The 22,772-nt window shown below is 39.0% G+C and overlaps 2 protein-coding genes across 4 annotated transcripts in view; one reads left to right on the plus strand and one right to left on the minus strand.

The window, feature by feature from the left end:
• Window positions 1–743: 743 nt before the first annotated feature.
• On the plus strand, window positions 744–1,943 carry LOC132253410 (uncharacterized). Its single transcript, XM_059735339.1, has 2 exons — window positions 744–1,729; window positions 1,837–1,943. Exons 1-2 carry the CDS (start codon window positions 907–909, stop codon window positions 1,863–1,865), a joined length of 852 nt encoding a protein of 283 aa, XP_059591322.1. The 5' UTR covers window positions 744–906; the 3' UTR covers window positions 1,866–1,943.
• Window positions 1,944–21,449: 19,506 nt separating this feature from the next.
• Window positions 21,450–22,772, minus strand: part of LOC100247061 (G-type lectin S-receptor-like serine/threonine-protein kinase At4g27290) — a 32,963-nt gene continuing 31,640 nt past the window's right edge. For 2 of the 3 annotated variants that reach the window (XM_010645998.3, XM_059735329.1), the window contains exon 7: window positions 22,226–22,757. In XM_010645998.3, the coding sequence (XP_010644300.1) occupies window positions 22,461–22,757 (297 nt within the window). In that variant the 3' untranslated portion in view covers window positions 22,226–22,460. Of the gene's footprint in view, window positions 22,011–22,080; window positions 22,149–22,225; window positions 22,758–22,772 lie in introns of those variants that run through there. The other variant, XR_009465252.1, reaches the window with a different exon arrangement.

The following is a 22,772-nucleotide window of genomic DNA, read 5'->3' on the forward strand; positions in this document are numbered from 1 at the left end:
ATGCGCGTGGCCTGGGGCGCGGTTCAGGCAGTGTTGTTGAGGCACGGTCTGCGCGTTTCAGGCACACTGTGGTGGGCGTTTCAGGCGCACTGGTGGTGCGCGTTTCAGGCGCACTGGTGGTGCGCGTTTCAGGCGCGTTGGTAATGTGCTTCAGGCGGCGCACTTCAGGCGGCGTGCTTCAGGCGTGGCCTGTGCGCGCTGCAGGCGCAGCCTCCGACGTCGTTCCGGGGTCGTGCTCTGAGGCGCCACTTCCGGCATCGTCTCCAGCGCCATTTAGGGCGCACTGCTATTGGAGGCCAACGCCATGAATGGCGTTTTTGTAAAAAAAAAAAAAAAAAAAAGGGCACCAGTGGGTCTCGAACCCACAACCACAAGGTTTTCAATCTTGTGCTTGACCAACTAGGCTATGGGACTTTTTATGTTTTTGAATTTTGTACTATTATATAACTATAGTTTTGATGAATTTTTGTATTCTTTTTCTAGAATTTATTATTTCTTGTTGCGTTTATGTTTAACGCTTCAAATTGAATAGATTATCTATATATTTGTTGCCAAAGTGACTTATATTACACAATTTTATTCATTTTGAAGTATGAAACATGGTATTATTGTATAAAATAATTGGTCCAAAGGAAGATTATTTTTTATATGATAATAAATAAAGAAATCATAAATATATGACATATAATGTTTATCTTGCATTCGATATGTTAGTCCAAAGACAAACATATTGTTTTTCGGTTTTATTGTCAATATTTATGAATTAATTTTGTATAAGGATATCAATTACAAGTTAATATTTTTGTCCAAAGACTGAATATTAATGTTTGTGCTAGGTATCTTGCATGATGTATATTTATTCATGTATGTATGATGCTTATGTGACTAATTGTGAGCTTTATTATTATGAATTCAGCATCTTCTATATCTGCAAATGTTAATAACATTCCTGTGCTTAATGGCACAAACTTCAAGAAATGGAAAGAGCACGTTATAATTGTGCTCGGGTGCATGGATTTAGACTTTGCATTAAGGGAGGATCGCCCTTCAGATCTTACTAGTACCAGCACTGCTGAGCAAAGATCTACTATGGAAAAATGGGAGCGATCCAATCGCATGAGTCTATTGATTATGAAGCACTCAATTCCAGAAGCAATAAGGGGTGCAATACCTGAGGAAACCCAAGCCAAGGCATTCTTGGACCAAATAGCAAACCGATTCGCTGCAAACGAAAAGGTTGAGACAAGCACTATTCTTAGTAAGCTTGTCTCTATGCGGTATAAAGGGAAAGAGAATATCAGGGAGTACATTATGGAAATGTCTAATCTTGTAACGAGACTCAAGGCACTAAAGTTAGAGTTGTCGGAAGACATACTCGTGCACTTGGTCTTGATCTCTCTACCTACACAATTCAGTCCATTCAAAATCAGTTACAATACACAAAAGGAAAAATGGACTTTGTATGAGCTTATTGCTCAATGTGTGCAAGAGGAAGAGAGATTGAAGCAAGAAAAGATAGAAAGTGCTCACTTGGCTTCCACATCTCAGGGATTTGGTACCAACAAGAAAAGAAAGAGGGACAATAAAGGAAAACAAATTGCAGTTTCTGGGACATCAAAGCAAAAGGAGCAAAAGAAACAAGATAAGGAGATCACTTGTTTCTTTTGCAAGAAGGCTGGTCATATGAAGAAGACATGTACCAAATACGCTGCTTGGCGTGAAAAGAAAGGTACACTTCTCAACTTTGTTTGTTCAGAAATTAATTTAGCTGTAGTGCCTACTGACACTTGGTGGATAGATACGGGTGCAACTACTCACATAAGTGTCACTATGCAGGGTTGCCTAAGGAGCCGAATGCCAACTGATGGTGAAAGATACATCTATGTGGGAAATGGCAACAAGGCTGCAGTCAAGGCTATTGGTCTTTTCAGATTACAGTTAGACTCTTGATTACTACCCAAAAAGTGCTATTTTACACCTTTAATGCATTATGTTTTAAGCACTTTTGTGTAGTAGTTCTCCATCTTTAGTCCAATTGGCATGTTAAGGACCTAGAAATGTCTTATAATCATATTTGTGGCTAGTTTTAGTGTTTTGACATCTTTTTGGATCATTAAGACAAGCCAATCAAAGGAGAAAAGCAAAGAGAAGCAAGGAGGAAAACAGAGGACAACAGCTGCAGTCTTCGTTGGCACTTTTGGAGCACTTCCCGAAGTCCATTTTCTACATGCTATATACCATTTCAAATCTCAGGAAGTTAAGAATCCAACGCTTCAAACCGTGTATGATTTGGAGCTGAAACGAGGAAGATATGGCTTTCGGAAGACAACTGCTCCAGGTGTGCGAAAATTTCGCACACCCCCTTAGCTGTGCGAATGGTGTGCGAAATTCGCACACCCCTTGCGTGGTGCAAATTTTGCTCTGTTTTTGCCGACTCCACTTTAGATATTTTCCTATGTATTTTTTGATGTAATTTCCTTTCTTATCCTTGTAACTAACCAATCACAAGCTTTTGCTTTTGTAAAGACTATATAAGGGGTGGAAATTACCTCTTGGATATGGAATACGTATTACGTTTTTACACTTAGAATTTTTACAGAGCTCTCTCGTTCTCTTTGCTCTTTACTATTTTCTTTTTCTTGGAAGCCAAACAACCTCTAAGGATGTTTGCCCGGAGGATGAGAGGCTAAACTTTCGGTTTCTTGGAGTGATGGAAGCTAGGTGAAAAGTCCAGATGCAAGGTGGAAAACGCTCGTGCATTAAATTCAGGTAGTTGGAATTCATAATGGCTTTTAAATCCAAAGTTTTGCTTTAAATCCCTTAGAATCACTTTGAATGACCAATACATGGTAAGCTTCAGGTCTTTATGGATGCTTATTGCTAGATCCATATTAGTCCATTAGTTATCATGTACGAGTCATTGGAAAGCGGTTCAAGGTGAAGACCTATAGTGTCTAAAGCCATTAATGGACTTTGACTACCATTTATATTGATTATTATGGATTAAATCTTCATTGTTAAACCTATACCGGTTCGGGAAATAACTATAGGTTAAATCCCCAATGCGAGGAGAAAAATCCGGAATTTTCCACTTTGCATTCTAAACTTGATCCTAGCAATCCTGAGCTCCGGGAGACTTTCTTTCTTCCATTTTTAATTAGTTTATGTTAGTTTAGTTTCAAACACTTTCAAAACAAATTTTATTTTCTTTTAAACTTTAAGTTTTTGATTAAGGAAATCATTAAATACAATTTCTAATTTTGAGTATATCACTGGTAGAATGAAAACCCATCCCAGAGTTCGACCCTAGAGCCACTATACTATAGTAGCTTTGCTACATTAGTATGAGGTCATAGGTTTTATAAATGTTTTTGATTAAATGACCCATTTGGAGTTACATGCGAATCAAAATGGCGCCGTTGCCGGGGACTGGTGCCACAATACAGTGATGCAACCTTTTAGAGGCTACTTGTGATTTCCATCACAAGTTTGGTGAATTCCTTTTTCACTAACTTCATTTCCTTTCATTTTATTTTTGTTAGGTTTATTTTCATTTTCTTTCTAACCTTAACTTTTTTTTTTCTAGGTTTCTTTTGTTTTTGTTGTTTCTGTTTTATTTCAGGTAAGTAATAACTTGTGCATGCCCTATTGGATTCGGGACCAAGAGGGAAGATTAGTAAGGATTGAGAATCCTCAAGACACAGAGTTGGATATTTGTGTTAACATCATAGACCCTCCATCAGAGGATCAGAATTCTCAACAAGGTCAAGGGGGTAATCCCAATGCATATTTATCCATGAGGGATAGAATGCACCCACCAAGGATGAGTGCACCCTCATGTATCATACCTCCTCTTGAGCAGCTGGTTATAAGGCCCCATATTGTGCCCCTTCTACCAATTTTCCATGGAATGGAGAGTGAGAATCCATATGCCCACATCAAGGAGTTTGAGGAGGTTTGCAATACCTTTAGAGAGGGAGGAGCTTCAATAGACTTGATGAGACTCAAGCTATTCCCTTTTACTTTGAAGGACAAGGCAAAAATATGGCTTAATTCTTTAAGGCCAAGGAGCATAAGGAATTGGGTTGATCTTCAGGCCGAATTTTTGAAGAAATTTTTCCCCACCCATAGGACCAATGGGTTGAAGAGACAAATCTCAAATTTTTCTGCTAAAGAAAATGAGAAGTTCCATGAATGTTGGGAAAGGTATATGGAGGCCATCAATGCTTGTCCTCATCATGGCTTTGATACATGGCTCTTGGTGAGCTATTTTTATGATGGAATGTCTTCCTCCATGAAGCAAATTCTTGAAACCATGTGTGGGGGAGATTTTATGAGCAAGAATCCGGAAGAAGCCATGGACTTTTTAAGTTATGTGTCTGAAGTGTCAAGAGGATGGGATGAGCCCAACTCAAGAGAGAAAAGGAAGTTTCCCTCTCAACCAACCCAAAATCCAAAAGGTGGAATGTATGTATTAAGTGAAGACATGGACATGAAAGCTAAAGTGGCAACAATAGCAAGGAGATTGGAAGAACTTGAGTTGAAAAAGATGCATGAAGTCCAAGCCATTTCCGAGACCCAAGCCCATGCCATGCCATGCACCATTTGCCAATCATGTGATCATGTGGTAGATGAGTGCCCAACCATGCCAGCTGTGAGAGAGATGTTAGGTGATCAAGCCAATGTTGTGGGGCAATTTAGGCCTAACAACAATGCACCTTATGGAAACACCTATAATTCAAGCTGGAGAAACCATCCAAATTTTTCTTGGAAACCAAGACCACCTCCATACCAACCACAAGGCCAAACCCAAGCACCTCAACAAACCTCTGCAGTGGAGCAAGCCATTGTGAACCTAAGTAAAGTCATGGGTGACTTTGTGGGTGAACAAAAGGCAATCAACTCCCAATTGCATCAAAAGATTGAAAATGTTGAGAGTTCTCAAATTAAGAGAATGGAGGGGATGCAAAATGATCTATCTCAGAAGATAGATAATATTCAATACTCCATCTCTAGGCTTACCAACCTCAACACTATGAATGAGAAGGGAAAGTTTCCCTCTCAACCAAGCCAAAATCCCAAGGGTGTTCATGAAGTTGAAACCCAAGAGGGGGAGTCTTCAAAGTTGAGGGAGGTTAAAGCTGTGATCACTTTAAGGAGTGGAAAAGAGGTTGATCAACCCCTGCCTAAGGTGAAGCAAGATGAAGAACTCATGTCAAAGAAAACCTTGGTCAAAGAGAGCAATAACCAAGAAGAGAAGAGTGGGAAGAAAAGTGCATCCAAATCAAGCATTGAAGAAGAGCCAAGGATAGTGATTAAAGAGGATATGATGAAGAAACATATGCCTCCCCCTTTTCCTCAAGCTTTACATGGAAAGAAGGAAATCAAGAATTCATCAGAAATTCTTGAAGTCTTGAGACAAGTGAAGGTGAATATACCCTTACTTGATATGATCAAGCAAGTCCCCACATATGCAAAGTTTCTAAAGGACTTGTGCACGGTCAAGAGAGGGTTACATGTGACAAAGAATGCATTCCTCACTGAGCAAGTAAGTGCTATCATTTAGAGTAAGTCTCCAGTTAAGTACAAAGATCCGGGATGCCCCACCATTTCAGTCAACATTGGAGGGACACATGTGGAGAAAGCTTTACTAGACTTGGGGGCAAGTGTGAATTTGCTCCCATACTCTGTGTACAAGCAACTGGGACTTGGAGGATTGAAGCCCACAGCCATCACTCTCTCCCTAGCTGACAGGTCAGTCAAAATCCCAAGAGGGGTGATAGAGGATGTTCTAGTTCAAGTGGACAAATTCTACTATCCTGTGGATTTTGTTGTGCTTGATACTGATCCCATTGTGAAGGAAGCAAACTATGTACCAATCATCCTTGGGAGACCTTTCTTAGCTACCTCCAATGCCATTATCAATTGTAGAAATGGGGTGATGCAGCTCACATTTGGGAATATGACCTTGGAATTAAACATATTCCACCTATGCAAGAGGCATCTTCACCCAGAAGAAGAGGAAGGATTGGAGGAGGTGTGCTTGATCAACACCTTGGTTGAAGAGCATTGTGACAAGAATTTACAAGAGAGCTTGAGTGAAAACCTTGAAATGTTTGAAGAAGGGTTACCTGAACCCTCTGATGTTCTAGCCATCATGTCTCCTTGGAGGAGACGGGAAGAGATCTTACCACTGTTCAACCAGGAAGACTCACAAGAAGCAACTGTGGAGGACCCTCCAAAACTTGTTTTGAAGCCACTTCCTGTTGATTTGAAATATGCATATTTGGAGGAAAATGAGAAATGTCCAGTGGTGATTTCTTCAACTCTTACTATTGATCAAGAGGATAATCTTTTGGGAGTCCTCAGGAAATGCAAGAAAGCCATTGGATGGCAAATTTCTGATCTGAAAGGGATTAGCCATTTGGTGTGCACCCACCATATCTATATGGAGGATGATGCAAAACCAGTGAGGCAGCCCCAGAGGAGGTTGAATCCTTACATGCAAGAGGTGGTGAGGGGTGAAGTTCTGAAGCTACTCCAAGCTGGGATCATATATCCCATTTCAGACAGTTTGTGGGTGAGCCCCACCCAAGTAGTCCCAAAGAAATCTGGAATCACTGTGGTCCAGAATGAGAAAGGGGAGGAAGTCTCTACACGTCCTACCTCAGGATGGAGAGTGTGTATAGACTATAGGAGGTCGAATTCAGTGACTAGGAAGGACCATTTTCCTTTGCCTTTCATGGACCAAGTCCTTGAGAGAGTCTCAGGACATCCTTTCTACTGTTTTCTGGATGGGTACTCGGGGTACTTCCAAATAAAGATTGATTTGGAAGATCAAGAAAAGACAACCTTTACTTGCCCCTTTGGTACTTTTGCGTATAGGAGAATGCCCTTTGGGTTATGTAATGCTCCTGCAACTTTCCAAAGATGTATGCTAAGCATCTTCAGTGATATGGTGGAACGCATCATGGAAGTCTTCATGGATGACATCACTGTTTATGGAAGTTCTTATGAGGAGTGTTTGTTGCATTTAGAAGCTGTTCTCCAAAGATGTATTGAGAAAGACCTAGTGCTAAATTGGGAGAAGTGTCATTTTATGGTACAACAGGGAATTGTCTTAGAACATATCATCTCCAAGAAGGGCATTGAGGTAGATAAGGCAAAGGTGGAGCTAATTGTTAAGTTGCCACCTCCCACAAATGTTAAAGGAATTAGGCAATTCTTAGGACATGCCGGGTTCTATAGGAGGTTCATTAAGGATTTCTCAAAAATCTCAAAGCCTCTTTGTGAACTCTTGGTAAAAGATGCCAAGTTTGTGTGGGATGAGAAGTGTCAGAAGAGTTTTGAGGAACTGACGCAATTCCTCACAACAGCACCAATAGTGAGAGCCCCAAATTGGAAATTACCTTTTGAGGTAATGTGTGATGCAAGTGACCTTACTATGGGGGCTGTCTTAGGGCAAAGAGAAGATGGAAAGCCCTATGTGATTTATTATGCGAGCAAAACTTTGAACGAGGCTCAAAGGAACTACACAACTACTGAGAAGGAGTTGTTGGCAGTAGTTTTTGCCTTGGATAAGTTTCGTGCTTATTTGGTAGGGTCCTCTATAGTGGTGTTCACTGACCATTCCGCCTTGAAGTACTTGCTAACCAAGCAAGATGCCAAGGCAAGATTGATAAGATGGATCCTTTTGCTCCAAGAATTTAATCTCCAAATCAAGGATAAAAAGGGAGTAGAAAATGTGGTAGCTGACCACTTGTCAAGACTTGTGATATCACATGACTCACATGGTCTGCCTATCAATGATGACTTCCCTGAGGAGTCTCTCATGTCAATAGAGGTAGCTCCATGGTATTCTCACATTGCAAATTTCTTGGTTACTGGAGAAGTACCAAGTGAGTGGAGTGCCCAAGACAAGAGGCATTTCTTTGCTAAGATCCATGCCTATTATTGGGAGGAGCCCTTTCTCTTCAAATATTGTGCGGATCAAATCATAAGGAAATGTGTTCCTGAACAAGAGCAATTAGGAATTCTTTCCCATTGCCATGATAATGCATGTGGAGGTCATTTTGCCTCCTAGAAAACAGCAATCAAAGTGATCCAATCAGGTTTTTGGTGGCCCTCTCTTTTCAAGGATGCCCACTCTATGTGCAAGGGATGTGATCGGTGTCAAAGGCTTGGTAAGCTAACACGCCGAAATATGATGCCCTTGAATCCCATCTTGATAGTGGATGTCTTTGATGTTTGGGGGATAGACTTCATGGGACCATTTCCAATGTCATTTGGACATTCCTACATTTTGGTGGGAGTGGATTATGTCTCTAAGTGGGTAGAAGCAATCCCATGTAGGAGCAATGATCATAAGGTGGTTCTTAAATTCCTCAAGGACAACATCTTTGCAAGATTTGGAGTGCCTAAGGCCATTATCAGTGATGGAGGAACCCACTTTTGCAATAAACCTTTTGAGACTCTTCTAGCCAAATATGGGGTTAAGCACAAGGTAGCTACACCCTATCACCCTCAAACAAGTGGCCAAGTTGAGTTAGCCAACCGGGAGATTAAGAATATATTAATGAAGGTGGTGAATGTGAATAGGAAGGATTGGTCTATTAAGCTCCTAGATTCCTTATGGGCGTATAGGACCGCTTACAAGACCATTCTTGGAATGTCCCCTTATCGCCTTGTTTATGGCAAAGCGTGCCATCTTCCAGTGGAGATTGAATACAAAGCATGGTGGGCAATCAAAAAACTCAACATGGATTTGACAAGAGCCGAGTTGAAAAGATGTTTGGATTTGAATGAATTGGAGGAAATGAGGAATGATGCTTACCTCAATTCAAAAATTGCAAAGGAGAAGTTGAAGAAATGGCATGATCAATTGGTAAATCAAAAGAATTTTGCCAAGGGACAAAGAGTCTTACTTTATGACTCTAAGCTTCATCTTTTTCCGGGAAAATTGAAATCAAGATGGACGGGTCCTTTCATAATTCATGAAGTGCAACCAAATGGAGTAGTGGAACTACTCAACTTCAATAGCACTCGAACTTTCAAAGTTAATGGGCATCGTCTCAAACCCTATATTGAATCTTTTTCCCGAGACAAGGAGGAATTCATCCTCCTTGATCCACTTCCAACATGAAAACACTTGGTTCATGGTTGAACTTAGTCTCTCCAAAGACTAAAAAGTTCATCCTCTTTTTGTTTTCTTTTAAGTTGATTTTAGTTTAATCTAGTGTTTTCTTGTGTTTATGCATGTTTTGATTTCTATTTTTGACTTTAATTTCATTCTAATGTGGTTTGAATTGTGTTTTTTGTGCTAACATGTGGGTAGGAAGGCTTGAAGAATGAAGTCTTGGTGAAAACAAGGGAAAACAAGGGAGAAAAGACAAGGCTCAGCAAAATTCGCACACCATTTACCCTGTGCGAATTCCATTTTTGCACCACTTTTCAAAAATTACATGCTCTCGGTCCCCTGTGCGAATTTCACAAGAATGCGAACCTTGTGCGAACCTTGTGCGAATTCGTTTTTTGCGCCAATTTTCAAAACCATGCTCTCTGTCTTAGAGAATCACAGGTATGCGAAAATTTCGCACACCATTTTCCCCTGTGCGAAATTCATTTTTCTCTTTAAAAGCTTTGTTCTCCACTTCAAAGTCTTAGCTTCTTCTTCAATTCTCTCAAAGCCTCTCTTCCGATCACCCATTTCCATCCACAAAGCTCATTTCCTTCATCATCCATCATCATCAGCACCACTATGGCAGCCATTATCCATAGCTCCACTCCATAGCCGCAGCATCTACTATTCACCACTTCCCATTTTCGGCAATTTCATATCCTTCCACCATCAAAATCCTTTCAAATCTTCACCCAACCCTCTAAATCCATCCACAATTCAATCCAAACCTTGTTCTTACCAAACCAAAGCCTAAACCATAAGCATTCAAGCCATGGTTTCTTCATAAGAAACCCATTGCCGCCGGCCATGGGAGCTCCCAATCTTCAATTTTCCTCTTGAAAAGCTCCCAATTTTCAAGCCTATTCATCATGACAAATCTTTTTCATACCTAAGCCAGCTTTTCCCACCCTCAAAGGCCACAAATTCTCACCATCTCAAACAAGCCCCAATTCTTCAAACGCACGGGTGAATAGTACCCTGTGCGAAAATTTCGCACACCCCCCCTCCCCTGTGCGAAAATCTCGCACGCCACCCCCCCCCCCCCGTGCAAAAATCTCAGCTTCTCCATCCCTACCTTCCCTAATCCCAAGCCTCTGCGCCTCATTTCATCGCTCCATCATGCCGAAGACCCGAGGAGGATCTACCACAGCCCCCCAGAGCAGTCAGAGAGCTGCCCCTGTGCGGGCCCCACTAGCTGCACCCTCACATTTACCTGATTCTGCCCCTCAGAGCAGATACCATACGAGGAAAGCATCTGCCACGTCTGTGGCCCCACCACAAGTTCCGCCTCGGAGTCCTCCTACAAAGAGAGCCAAGACTTCAGAGCCAGGAGATTCCTCCAGAGCACCTCGGGATTCACAGTCTCAGCCTTCTTCCGCCAGGCGCCGTAGACCCAACTTGCCCATTGAGGGCAATTCAGATTGCCGATCGAGAGACTTTCATGTCGAGGCATATTTCGATCACTCTCTTATGCGACAGCAGCCTGAGTTGCGGGATTCATACCGCCTACTTGAGAGGTACCATCTTATACCCTTTATGACTCTGCCCTAGTTCTTTTATCCTCGAGTAGCTTTAGACTTTTACCAGTCTATGACTACTCGTGGCGTCCCGGTACCTGCCTCGATCCTTTTTACCATTGATAGACGCCAGAGTATTTTGGGGGCTAGACAGATTGCCGATGCCTTCCATATCCCTTTTGCACCAGTAGATCCCGCTACATTTAGACGCTGGGTCCCATTTTCTGAGTGGGACATGGTTCGTATCCTATCTCGAGGGACATCTTCCCAGAGGACCATTTTGAGGAGAGAGCTTCCCCCACAGATGCTCCTAGTTGATGTGGTGCTTCGCGCCAATCTTTTTCCTCTTCAACATAAAGTACAGAGACGAGGGGCTATTATGGAGGCATTATTCCGTATCTCTGAGGGCTACTATTTTGGCCCCCATCATTTGATTATGGCCGCTCTCCTCCATTTTGAGGAGAAGGTGCATACGCGGCATCTTGCGAGGGCAGACTCCATTCCTTTACTTTTCCCTCGGCTGCTATGCCATGTTTTGGCGCATATGGGTTTTCCTACAGACCCTCGTTTAGAGCCCCGCCGCCATTGTCGAGAGAGCTTCTCTCTTGACCAATGGACTCAGATATGGCTCCATCGCCAGTCCCCAGAACTTCCCGAGCCAAGGGAAGTCCCTCCTGCTCCGTCCACTACAGACCCTCCACAGCCAGTACCGGAGGTAGCATCATCTGATGCCCCACCTGTTGTTCCTCCTACATCAGAGCCGCCCATTACTATCCCTGGTCCAGAGTATCGTGCCTTGCTCACTTCTTTCCAGACTTTGACCACTACTCAGACGGCCATTATGGAGCGCATGGACCACTTCCAGACTCAGTAGGACCAGCAGACTCTCATTCTCCGTGAGATTCAGCAGCACCTCGATCTTGTGCCACCAGCTCCACCTGTAGCGGTGCCTTCCACAGTTGCAGTGGAGGACCCCTCCTATCCACCAGAGGAGCCTACTACTTGATCATACGATCACTCCTCTCCTTTTTTGTATCTATATGCTACGTTTTGGGATGTCTTATATATTTTGGACCACTTTTATACTGGGATTGGATGTATTCCATGTTTATTTTGTATATTGTACTTTCTCAGTTTATATAGACATCTTCTCTTTTAGTGTATTTTAGCTATTCCATTTTATTTCCTCTTTTCATCACTCTTATGATTTTCCTTTTCTTATGCAACATGTGGTTTCTCCTGTTCATTCAGAGTCCCTTACTATCAGGAGGTATCACTTCCTCCCTTATTTTATCGCTTGCTTTTGGAACATTGAGGACAATGTTCATCTTAGTTGGGGGGAGAGTTGAGGAAGTAATTTGTTGAATTTGTTAAGTTATTTTGCTAACAAATTCTTTGCAAACTCTCTTTGTTTTCTCAAAGATAAATTCTCAAAAGTAAATGGGAGAAATTAAATTCTTATCTTATTGCCATAGTCTCAGAGTTTGTATTATGCTTATTAAAGTTGATAAATTGTTGAAGCTTCTTTTGTTTTCAAGCTTAAGTCTTCCACTCTAATCTTTTCACACACTGAACACATTAGATTCCAGTTATAAGATGGAAAACTTTCTCACCCCCCTAAACTTTGGAAATTATCGACTTGGTGCCATTGACCTCATTCTATTAGTGTTGGGACACCTTATTAAAGGCCAATGTGTCTTATGAAAATAATTTTTGCTTCACTTGCTTTGAAACCCGAGCAAGGTCCGAGGGGTATATGGTGAAAATCTTTAAAGCCTGGTGCCCTAAGCCTTTATTGGTTGGGAGTTCACCGACCTCACTGCTCGTTACATGGGTGGATGGGTGGAGTGACACTTAAAAAAAAAAAAAAAAAAAAAAAAAAAAAAAAAAAAAAAAAGGAAGGAAGGGTGCGTTCTTAGCCTTTTATATATGAGTTAGTGTTGCTAAAGTTGGAGAAAAACCTTAGTTGGGGGAAGAATATAGTTTGACATACTATAACTGGAAACTAAGCGCCTTAACACTTAGATTTTTGTGGAATATTAAGCATTGATCCTTTGGAAGTGGAAATTATTTTGATACTCAAATTTGCATAATGGCCGCTCTTTGAATGTTGTGATAAGTAAGTTATTTGATGACTCGTGTTGATGATTGAGTTTTATATCCTTGACTTGCCACGAGAGTGTTTGATCCAATCATGCCACTTGGTTATTTTTTGGAGTGATCAGCATGATTTTGTAAATTATTATATTATCTATTTTTCTTTCTTTTTCTCTCCTTCATTGCTCAGGGACTAGCAATGTGTCAGTTGGGGGGAGTGATTACTACCCAAAAAGTGCTATTTTACACCTTTAATGCATTATGTTTTAAGCACTTTTGTGTAGTAGTTCTCCATCTTTAGTCCAATTGGCATGTTAAGGACCTAGCAATGTCTTATAATCATATTTGTGGCTAGTTTTAGTGTTTTGACATCTTTTTGGATCATTAAGACAAGCCAATCAAAGGAGAAAAGCAAAGAGAAGCAAGGAGGAAAACAGAGGACAGCAGCTGCAGTCTTCGTTGGCACTTTTGGAGCACTTCCCGAAGTCCATTTTCTACATACTATATACCATTTCAAAGCTCAGGAAGTCAAGAATCCAACGCTTCAAACCGTGTATGATTTGGAGCTGAAACGAGGAAGATATGGCTTTCGGAAGACAACTGCTCCAGGTGTGCGAAAATTTCGCACACCCCCTTAGCTGTGCGAATGGTGTGCGAAATTCGCACACCTTCTTCAGGTGTGCGAAATTTTCGCACACCCCTTGCGTGGTGCAAATTTTGCTCTGTTTTTGCCGACTCCACTTTAGATATTTTCCTATGTATTTTTTGATGTAATTTCCTTTCTTATCCTTGTAACTAACCAATCACAAGCTTTTGCTTTTGTAAAGACTATATAAGGGGTGGAAATTACCTCTTGGATATGGAATACGTATTACGTTTTTACACTTAGAATTTTTACAGAGCTCTCTCGTTCTCTTTGCTCTTTACTATTTTCTTTTTCTTGGAAGCCAAACAACCTCTAAGGATGTTTGCCTGGAGGATGAGAGGCTAAACTTTCGGTTTCTTGGAGTGATGGAAGCTAGGTGAAAAGTCCAGATGCAAGGTGGAAAACGCTCGTGCATTAAATTCAGGTAGTTGGAATTCATAAATGGCTTTTAAATCCAAAGTTTTGCTTTAAATCCCTTAGAATCACTTTGAATGACCAATACATGGTAAGCTTCAGGTCTTTATGGATGCTTATTGCTAGATCCATATTAGTCCATTAGTTATCATGTACGAGTCATTGGAAAGCGGTTCAAGGTGAAGACCTATAGTGTCTAAAGCCATTAATGGACTTTGACTACCATTTATATTGATTATTATGGATTAAATCTTCATTGTTAAACCTATACCGGTTCGGGAAATAACTATAGGTTAAATCCCCAATGCGATGAGAAAAATCCGGAATTTTCCACTTTGCATTCTAAACTTGATCCTAGCAATCCTGAGCTCCAGGAGACTTTCTTTCTTCCATTTTTAATTAGTTTATGTTAGTTTAGTTTCAAACACTTTCAAAACAAATTTTATTTTCTTTTAAACTTTAAGTTTTTGATTAAGGAAATCATTAAATACAATTTCTAATTTTGAGTATATCACTGGTAGAATGAAAACCCATCCCAGAGTTCGACCCTAGAGCCACTATACTATAGTAGCTTTGCTACATTAGTATGAGGTCATAGGTTTTATAAATGTTTTTTATTAAATGACCCATTTGGAGTTACATGCGAATCAACTCTGGATGTACATTGGATTTGGAAGAGACTTTTGTAGTACCATCGTTTAGACAGAATTTAATTTCTGTTTCATGTTTGGACAAATTTGGATATTGTTGTTCATTTGGAAATGGAATGGTTAGTCTTTATCTAAATTCAAATATTATTGGTACAGGTAGTCTAACAGACAAACTATATAAATTGAACATAAAGGCCACTAATGGAAATGAAACCTTGCATTCAAGTAATTATGGCATTAAGCGAAAATTAATGAATGAGAATTCATCAATGTTATGGCACAAGCGTTTGGGTCATATTTCAAATCAACGAATACAAAGACTTGTGTCAGATGGAATTCTCGATCCACTTGATTTCTCAGACTTTCAAGTCTGTATAGAATGCATTAAAGGAAAACAAACAAATATAAAGAAAAAGAATGCCAATAGGTGCAGTGACGTCTTGGAATTGATACATACAGACATTTGTGGTCCATTTCCTATCCCTTCATGGAATGGACAACAATATTTTATCACTTTCATTGACGATTACTCACGTTATGGCTATCTTTATTTGATTAATGAAAAGTCTCAGTCATTGGATGTGTTCAAGATTTTCAAAGCTGAAGTTGAGAACCAACTAAGCAAGAAAATAAAAGCCGTTAGATCTGACCGTGGAGGTGAATATTATGGTAGATATGACGGATCCGGAGAACAACGTCCAGGGCCATTCGCCAAATATTTAATGGAGTGTGGTATCGTTCCTCAATACACCATGCCAGGGACTCCGAGCCAAAATGGTGTAGCAGAGAGGCGAAACCGTACTCTTAAGGATATGGTAAGAAGTATGATTAGTCATTCCACCTTACCAGAATCACTTTTGGGTGAAGCCATAAAAACTGCAGTTTATATTTTGAATAGAGTACCAAGCAAAGCAGTAGCCAAAACCCCATATGAGTTATGGACTAGCAAGAAACCTAGTATTAGGCACTTGCATGTCTGGGGTTGTCCAGCTGAAGCTAGGCCTTACAAGCCAAATGAAAAGAAATTGGACTCCAGAACAGTGAGCTGCTACTTTGTAGGGTATTCTGAAAGGTCAAGAGGTTTCAAATTTTATGATCCCTCAACTAAATCCTTCTTTGAAACGGGCAATGCTAAGTTCATTGAGGATGTTGAGTTAAGTGGGAGAGAGCCATTAAGAAAGGTGGTCTTTGAAGAGGAATTTGTTAATATTCCTATTATTACGACTGGACATGGTCATATTATGTTTAATGACACTATTCAGAATGTATAGTCGATAACAGGGATTCAAGACACACCTGAGATTCCTCCTGCTCAAGTTATGGAACCGATTCAAGTTCATCAAAAGGTAACTCAACAACCTCAAGAACCTCAAGTACAAGTGCCAGTAAGGAGATCCACTAGAGAAAGGAGAAGTACAATTTCAGATGATTATGTTGTATATCTCCAAGAACATGAGTTTGACATGGGTCTGGAAGACGATCCAATTTCAGTAAGTCAAGTCAAACAAAGTTCTAATTCTGAAAAGTGGATAGAAGACATGAAGGATGAGATGAAATTAATGAAAGACAATGGTGTTTGGGACCTAGTAGAGTTGCCTAAAGGTGTAAAACCGATTGGTTGTAAATGGATTTTTAAAACCAAGCGGGATTCAAAAGGCAATATTGTTAGGTATAAGGCACGCCTAGTTGCAAAAGGTTTCACTCAAAAGGAAGGCATTGATTATAAGGAGACATTTTCACCAGTTTCATCAAAGGACTCCTTTAGAATCATCATGGCACTTGTAGCTCATTATGATTTAGAGCTACATCAAATGGACGTTAAAACTGCGTTTCTTAATGGCAACATTGATGAGACAATATACATGGTGCAACCGGAGAACTTTGAGTCTAATGATTCAAAGCAACTTGTATGCAGATTAAAAAGGTCCATATATGGTTTAAAGCAAGCATCCCGACAATGGTACCGAAAGTTTGATCAGGTGATTACTTCATTTGGTTTTAAAGAGAACACTGTTGATCAATGCATATACCTTAAGTTCAGTGGGAGCAAATTCATTATCTTGGTGTTATATGTTGATGATATTCTACTTGCAAGCAGTGATGTGGGACTTTTGCATGAAACCAAGCGGTTTCTGTCTAGTAAATTTGACATGAAGGATCTTGGTAATGCATCTTTTGTGCTGGGTATACAGATCCATAGGGATCATTCAAGAGGTATACTTGGGTTATCACAAAAGGCCTACATCGATAAGGTGTTGAGTAGATTTGGCATGAGCAATTGTGCGCCAGGAGACACGCCTGTAGCAAAAGGCGATAAGTTTAGTTTGCACCAATGTCCGAAAAATGAACTTGAGAAGAAAGATATGGAGAGATTTCCCTATGCCTCGGCAGTAGGAAGTCTCATGTATGCACAAGTTTGTACGCGTCCGGATATTGCGTACATTGTTGGAATGTTAGGCAGATATTTAAGTAACCCAGGTATGGATCATTGGAAAAAGGCAAAACGGGTTATGCGGTATTTACAAAGAACTAAAGATTACATGCTCACATACCGTAGATCAAGTCACTTAGAGATCGTGGGATATTCGGATTCCGATTTCACGGGATGTCTTGATAGTAGGAGATCCACTTCAGGCTACATCTTCATGTTAGCTGGAGGAGCAGTTTCATGGAAAAGTGTTAAACAAACACTTATTGCTTCTTCCACCATGGAGGCAGAATTCATAGCCTGTTACGAAGCATCAAACCATGGGATATGGCTGCGGAATTTTGTCACTCAGTTACGAATAGTTGATGGGATTGAGAAACCATTGAGAATCAACTGTGATAATAAGGCCGCAGAATTATATTCTAAGAACAACCGAAGTTCGTCAAAGTCCAAACACATTGACATCAAGTTCTTGGTTGTGAAAGAGAGAGTTCAGAGTCTTCAAGTATCGATTGAACACATAAGCACAAACTCCATGATTGCTGATTCGCTCACTAAGGGTTTGCCACCCAAAGTATATCATGAGCACGTCACACATATGGGTGTTGTACACATTGATGATGTGTCAGAATAGTGGGAGTTTGTATTTAGATTTTGTGTTTATTCTCTTGATGTGATATTATGTTGTGTTATCTGTACAGACCTTGATTTTAAAGACTATTGTATTTGAACACTCTGAATTGAAATGATGACTTTTAGAAGCAGTTTAGCATCAAGTGTTGAAAGTGTTATTTGACTATCTTTTAGTCATAAAATAGGACCAATTGGAAATAGACATATTAAAGATCATATTCTATGTAATTTCCATGCTACACATCCATACTTGATCCATGTTGCTAATTTTGTTAATGTTGTGATTGATGATAGGTCAAGTTATAATTATGATTAACGAAAGCCGCTTTAATCCTATGTTAGCATAATTAGTAGACCGGATTGTTTAAGGATATTTTGAATAAGATAGCAAAGATGAGCTCAATAAAGTATTATCATGAACATTGTTTGTAATATATATGTGGTCCAAGTGGGAGATTGATAGAATAAATGTGGACCGACAATATATTAAACATTGTCCAGGATTAAGCTATCTTTTAACATGCAATTTCTGATTTAATCTTGAGTATGGGCCACCTAATGTGTAGAGCCCAATGCCATCACGGGCTTTAGATGATGGGCCTAAGGCCCGTGAGGCCCAATAACCAATGGGTATGGTCCCTAAGGCAGGAGGGTATAAAAGGGCTTTGGTTTGTGTCTTTTGGATAATCACATCTTTTGAAAAGAACTGAACCGTCTCTCTCTCCCGCTCCCATTGCCTGAGAGAATACAGTGAAAGAGGTGGTGCCCTCCGTTGCTCTTAGAAGATCCATACCGTCTTCATCAAAAGCGTCAAAATGGATTCAGGTTGGTTCCTATCTAAAGATTAATTGTTGAATATATTCTATATGTGTGTTTTGGTGTTAATGGAGAAGACATGAAATTTTGTTAACAGAGTCTTGATACAAAGCATTGGCTCACACAGCAGCAGAGATGACCTGGTTACAAGCCTTACTAAAAGAGCTACAAGTCCCTAGTTCTTCACGTCCCCTAATCCGGTGTGATAACATTAGGGTAGCTTGCATTACTTCAAAACTGGCTGCTCATGCTCGCACCAAACAAATGGAAGTAGATGTCCATTTTGTACGTGACAAAGTGTTGCAGAAAGAGTTAGACATTCAGTATGTACCTAGCTACAAAAGATCAGGTAGTTGATATACTAACAATGGTCTTGTCTATATCCCAGTTCAACATCCTTAAGGTTGAGCTCACTATGAAGGAGTCCCCATTTTGCTTGAGGTGGCATGTTTGATAGAACGTTCCAGAACAAAATTTGTTTCAGAGTTAATTGAGATTAGCATTAACAGTACCACAGTTAGTTGAGGTTAGCTTTAGAATTAGATAAAAGACAGAATCAGTTAGTCTCCAACCAATTTGTAATCTTCTCTGTGGAAAAGAAAAGAGAGAAAGAAGAAACAGAGGTCAGTTGTATTTCTCTGATGCCATGATTTTATCTCCCATGTTCTGCTCTGTTTTTCCGTCTCAACATATCATCTCCTCTCAAAAACATCCCAACAGGCCCAGATTCAAGAGGCATGTTCATGCATTCATTCTCCAATATTAAACAATGATTAAAATATCTGGATATATCTAATATCCATGGATACCAATACAAAATTCGGGAAGATATATCCATCAACCAATATTTTTGGATATTTTACCGATATTTTACAGATTTTTTTATTTTTTTTCGTAGATATTTCTAAATATTTTACTGATATTTTACTGATTTTTTATTATTAAATAAATCAATTATAATTATTTTATTTTTATATTTGATTTAATTTATTACCAAAAATATAAAAACATAATTTTCTTAATAGTTTTTTTATATAATCTATACATTTATTAAATATAATAAATATAAACATTAAAAAAATTATACATATAGTATTATTTATTTGATACCATTGAATACATTTAAATTAAATGGATCATAATTTTAATATTAAATATATTTTAAAATTATACATATTATCATAATAATATTGTAAAATAATCTATAATGCAACTTAATAATAAATGTACATTTATAAATTTTATATTTTTTATCCATGTAGAGGATATTATTACCAAATATGACAAATTATATATATATATATATATATATATATATATATATATATATATATATATATATTTAAAACAATGTTTTCAAAACCGGACCGGTGATCGAACCGGAAAAGGTACCGGTTCACGGTTCACCGGTCGGATCGGCGGTCGAACTGCTATTGAACCGGTGACGTCATAAATATATAATTTATATATTATTAAAATTAAAAATAATTATAAAAATTTTAAAATATATATGAATAAATTAAACATCAATAATATTATTTTATATCTTTGATATTATCAAATTAAATCATATTAATATTTTAAATTTTATTAAATGAAATATGTATAATATTTAAATGTGAATATATAAAAAAATGAAAATTTAAACTAATTTCATAATTTTTAAAAATATTATATTATTTTTATTTAATATTATAAAAAAATTTAAAATCTAATATATATTGTTTTGTTTGGCATATGAGATAATAAAACACATGTAGCCGAGTGGTGTCTTAGGTGGACTATAGTTAAGGATTGGTCCAAGGTTCAAATCCTCTTGTGGAGTTTTGTTATGTTTTTTTTTCATTGATTAAAGCAATCCCACATTGGAAAATGAGAGAAACAAGGGGTCAAATGACTCCTATAAAAGCCATCCTCAGCAAAGGCTTGGCATGGTCTTGTGGGCTCAAAAAAAAGCCCACAATAATTGGAGTGGGCATGTGGGTTGTGTCATAAGACAGGCCCAACATGGAATCCTTCCTTTCATGCAATGAGAGGGTAATAGTTTTATTTTGTAATTTTTTTTTTCAAAAAATTAAAATTATTTGAATCGGTCGGTTCCTTTGGAACCAGCCGGTTCGTCCGGTTCACCGGTTGAACCGCCAGTTTGAGCGGTTCAACCCCGGTTCGATCTCAATCCGGTCCAAATGACCATACCTGAGCGATACCTCATAATTAGTTGTGGAAAGCCATTAAGATCAAGCCAATATATGAAATCACCTTTAATTGGGTCATCCATGCTCTTTCATGAGAATAGGAACCAATCCAGACCTGCCACTGTGTTTCTTCCAAATTTCATGCCTTGTAGAAGTGTATTGCAGGGATAACCAAAACTCTGCCAAGGGAAGTTCTCTGGATCACTATCATCTCCAATTTTCATGACAAGATTTTCAAATTCCAAAAGCTCAACATTTGGACCTTCTACATGAATGGATTGCACTTGGGAATGGATAGAGTTCCCTGGTCCATGACCCTTAAAATTCCCGTTGAATTAGCTGAGTGGGAATTATACCAGTCTCCATAGACACTTTCCTGTATCATATCCCTAAGTCTGAATTTGTAGAATTATCTGGGCTAAAAAACCCCAGTTTAACGTTGCCACCAGCTCCAATCTCACGATTATACCAGTATGTATCATATCCCTCGTCATCTATAAAGAGTTGATGTACTGTTGACTTACATAGAGCAAGACAATTTGGTTGGTTGGCCATGATCAATTAATCATTTTCTAACACTAAGTGGCATATATTCCCTTCAAATAAATAACAAAATCCATCCCAATTTGAAGCTAGAGCTATGTAAATCTCACATGTCAACCCCACAAAATAATTAAGCACATTAGTTATTGTTTTTTGTTTCACTGTGATTTTTGTGAATTGTTTATATAAATAACCTCTTGTTCTTGATGCTGAAATGTTAAAAGGTCATATTTTTCTTCTTTATTTTTTTGCTTTACCTGATTCTGACATATTAAAATAGAAATCAAGAGAGAAACCAAAACCCTTTTTAGAAGAAATAAAAGATCAGCAAAAGACCAAAAAGAGAGTCAAGGTTTCCCCTACAACGTGCAACTAATTAGTATTTTTGGAAAGAATAGCTTTCATTATACAATCAACTTCTATTATTGAACTTATATATTATGAATAACTATCATCATCCATACAAAAAGCAGCAGCAAAGATTAATCACCTGATAACATCTTAGATGAGTCTTTTGTTAGATGCTAAGCAGTGTGGTTGAGAAAAGTTGCCAAAAGTAGTTGAAGTCATAGGTCTAAAGACAACAAAACATCAACATGAAGCATCTTCTATCGAGCGTCCAATAGTGTGATGGTGGATTGAGTACCAGAGGAAGAATTTGCTTCCATCATATTCCTATCAATGAAGAAACAAGGCTCATTGGGTCGAGGTAGTGTACCCTCACTACCTAACATTAGAGCCACAGAATGCATGCTTGGTCAATCATCTGGGAAATGTTGCACACATAGCAAACCCAAATTGATTAAACGTAGCACTTCAGATAGGATGCATGAGTTCCCCATTGATGCATCAATAAATTCTAAAGACCTATCTTCCATAAAGAGTGTCCACGCCTAGACAATTTAAAGGATGATCAACAATACTTATATATATTGAAATAAAGAAATATTACCTAATACTTACATGCCCAAGAAGACTAAGGTCGTGGTTTGGGTGGTTAAATCCTCTATTTCTCTTCCCACTTACAATCTCTAGAACCAAAACACCAAAGCTAAAAACATCAGATTTTGTGGAATACAATCCTTCACTTGCATATTTTGGAGACATATAACCTCTATAGGAAACCGTTGAAGAAGGGGTTAAATTCACAAGAAATGGAGATAAAGAATTTTTACATATCACTAAATATACTTACTATGTTCCAACCACCCTTTTTGTATTTGCTTCAATTTCATTTCTTCCAAAACTTCTAGCCATACCAAAATCTGAAATTTTTGGAGTCATCTCCTCATCTTGCAAAATATGGCTTGCTTTAAGACAATGAACATCAACATGAATGTCTTCTATCGACCATCTAACATTGTAATGGTGACCCCATTGCCTGAAGATGGCCCCTGATTGCCTGAGGAGGACTTTGCTTCCCTTCCAGTGAAAAAACCAGGCTCTTTAGGCTGAGGAAGTGCACCGTCGCTACTCAACATCAGAACCACCGAATACATGCTTGGTCTATCATCTAGACTACACTGTACGCATAAGAGTCCCACATTGATCGAACGTAACACTTGTGATAGATCATGCATGTCCCCAACTGATGTATCAATCAGCTCCATAGACCTGCCTTCCATGTACAATGTCCATGCCTAGAAAATTCAAAA

Source organism: Vitis vinifera, chromosome 19 (genome assembly GCF_030704535.1).
Source record: "Vitis vinifera cultivar Pinot Noir 40024 chromosome 19, ASM3070453v1".
NCBI classification, from domain to species: Eukaryota; Viridiplantae; Streptophyta; class Magnoliopsida; order Vitales; family Vitaceae; genus Vitis; species Vitis vinifera.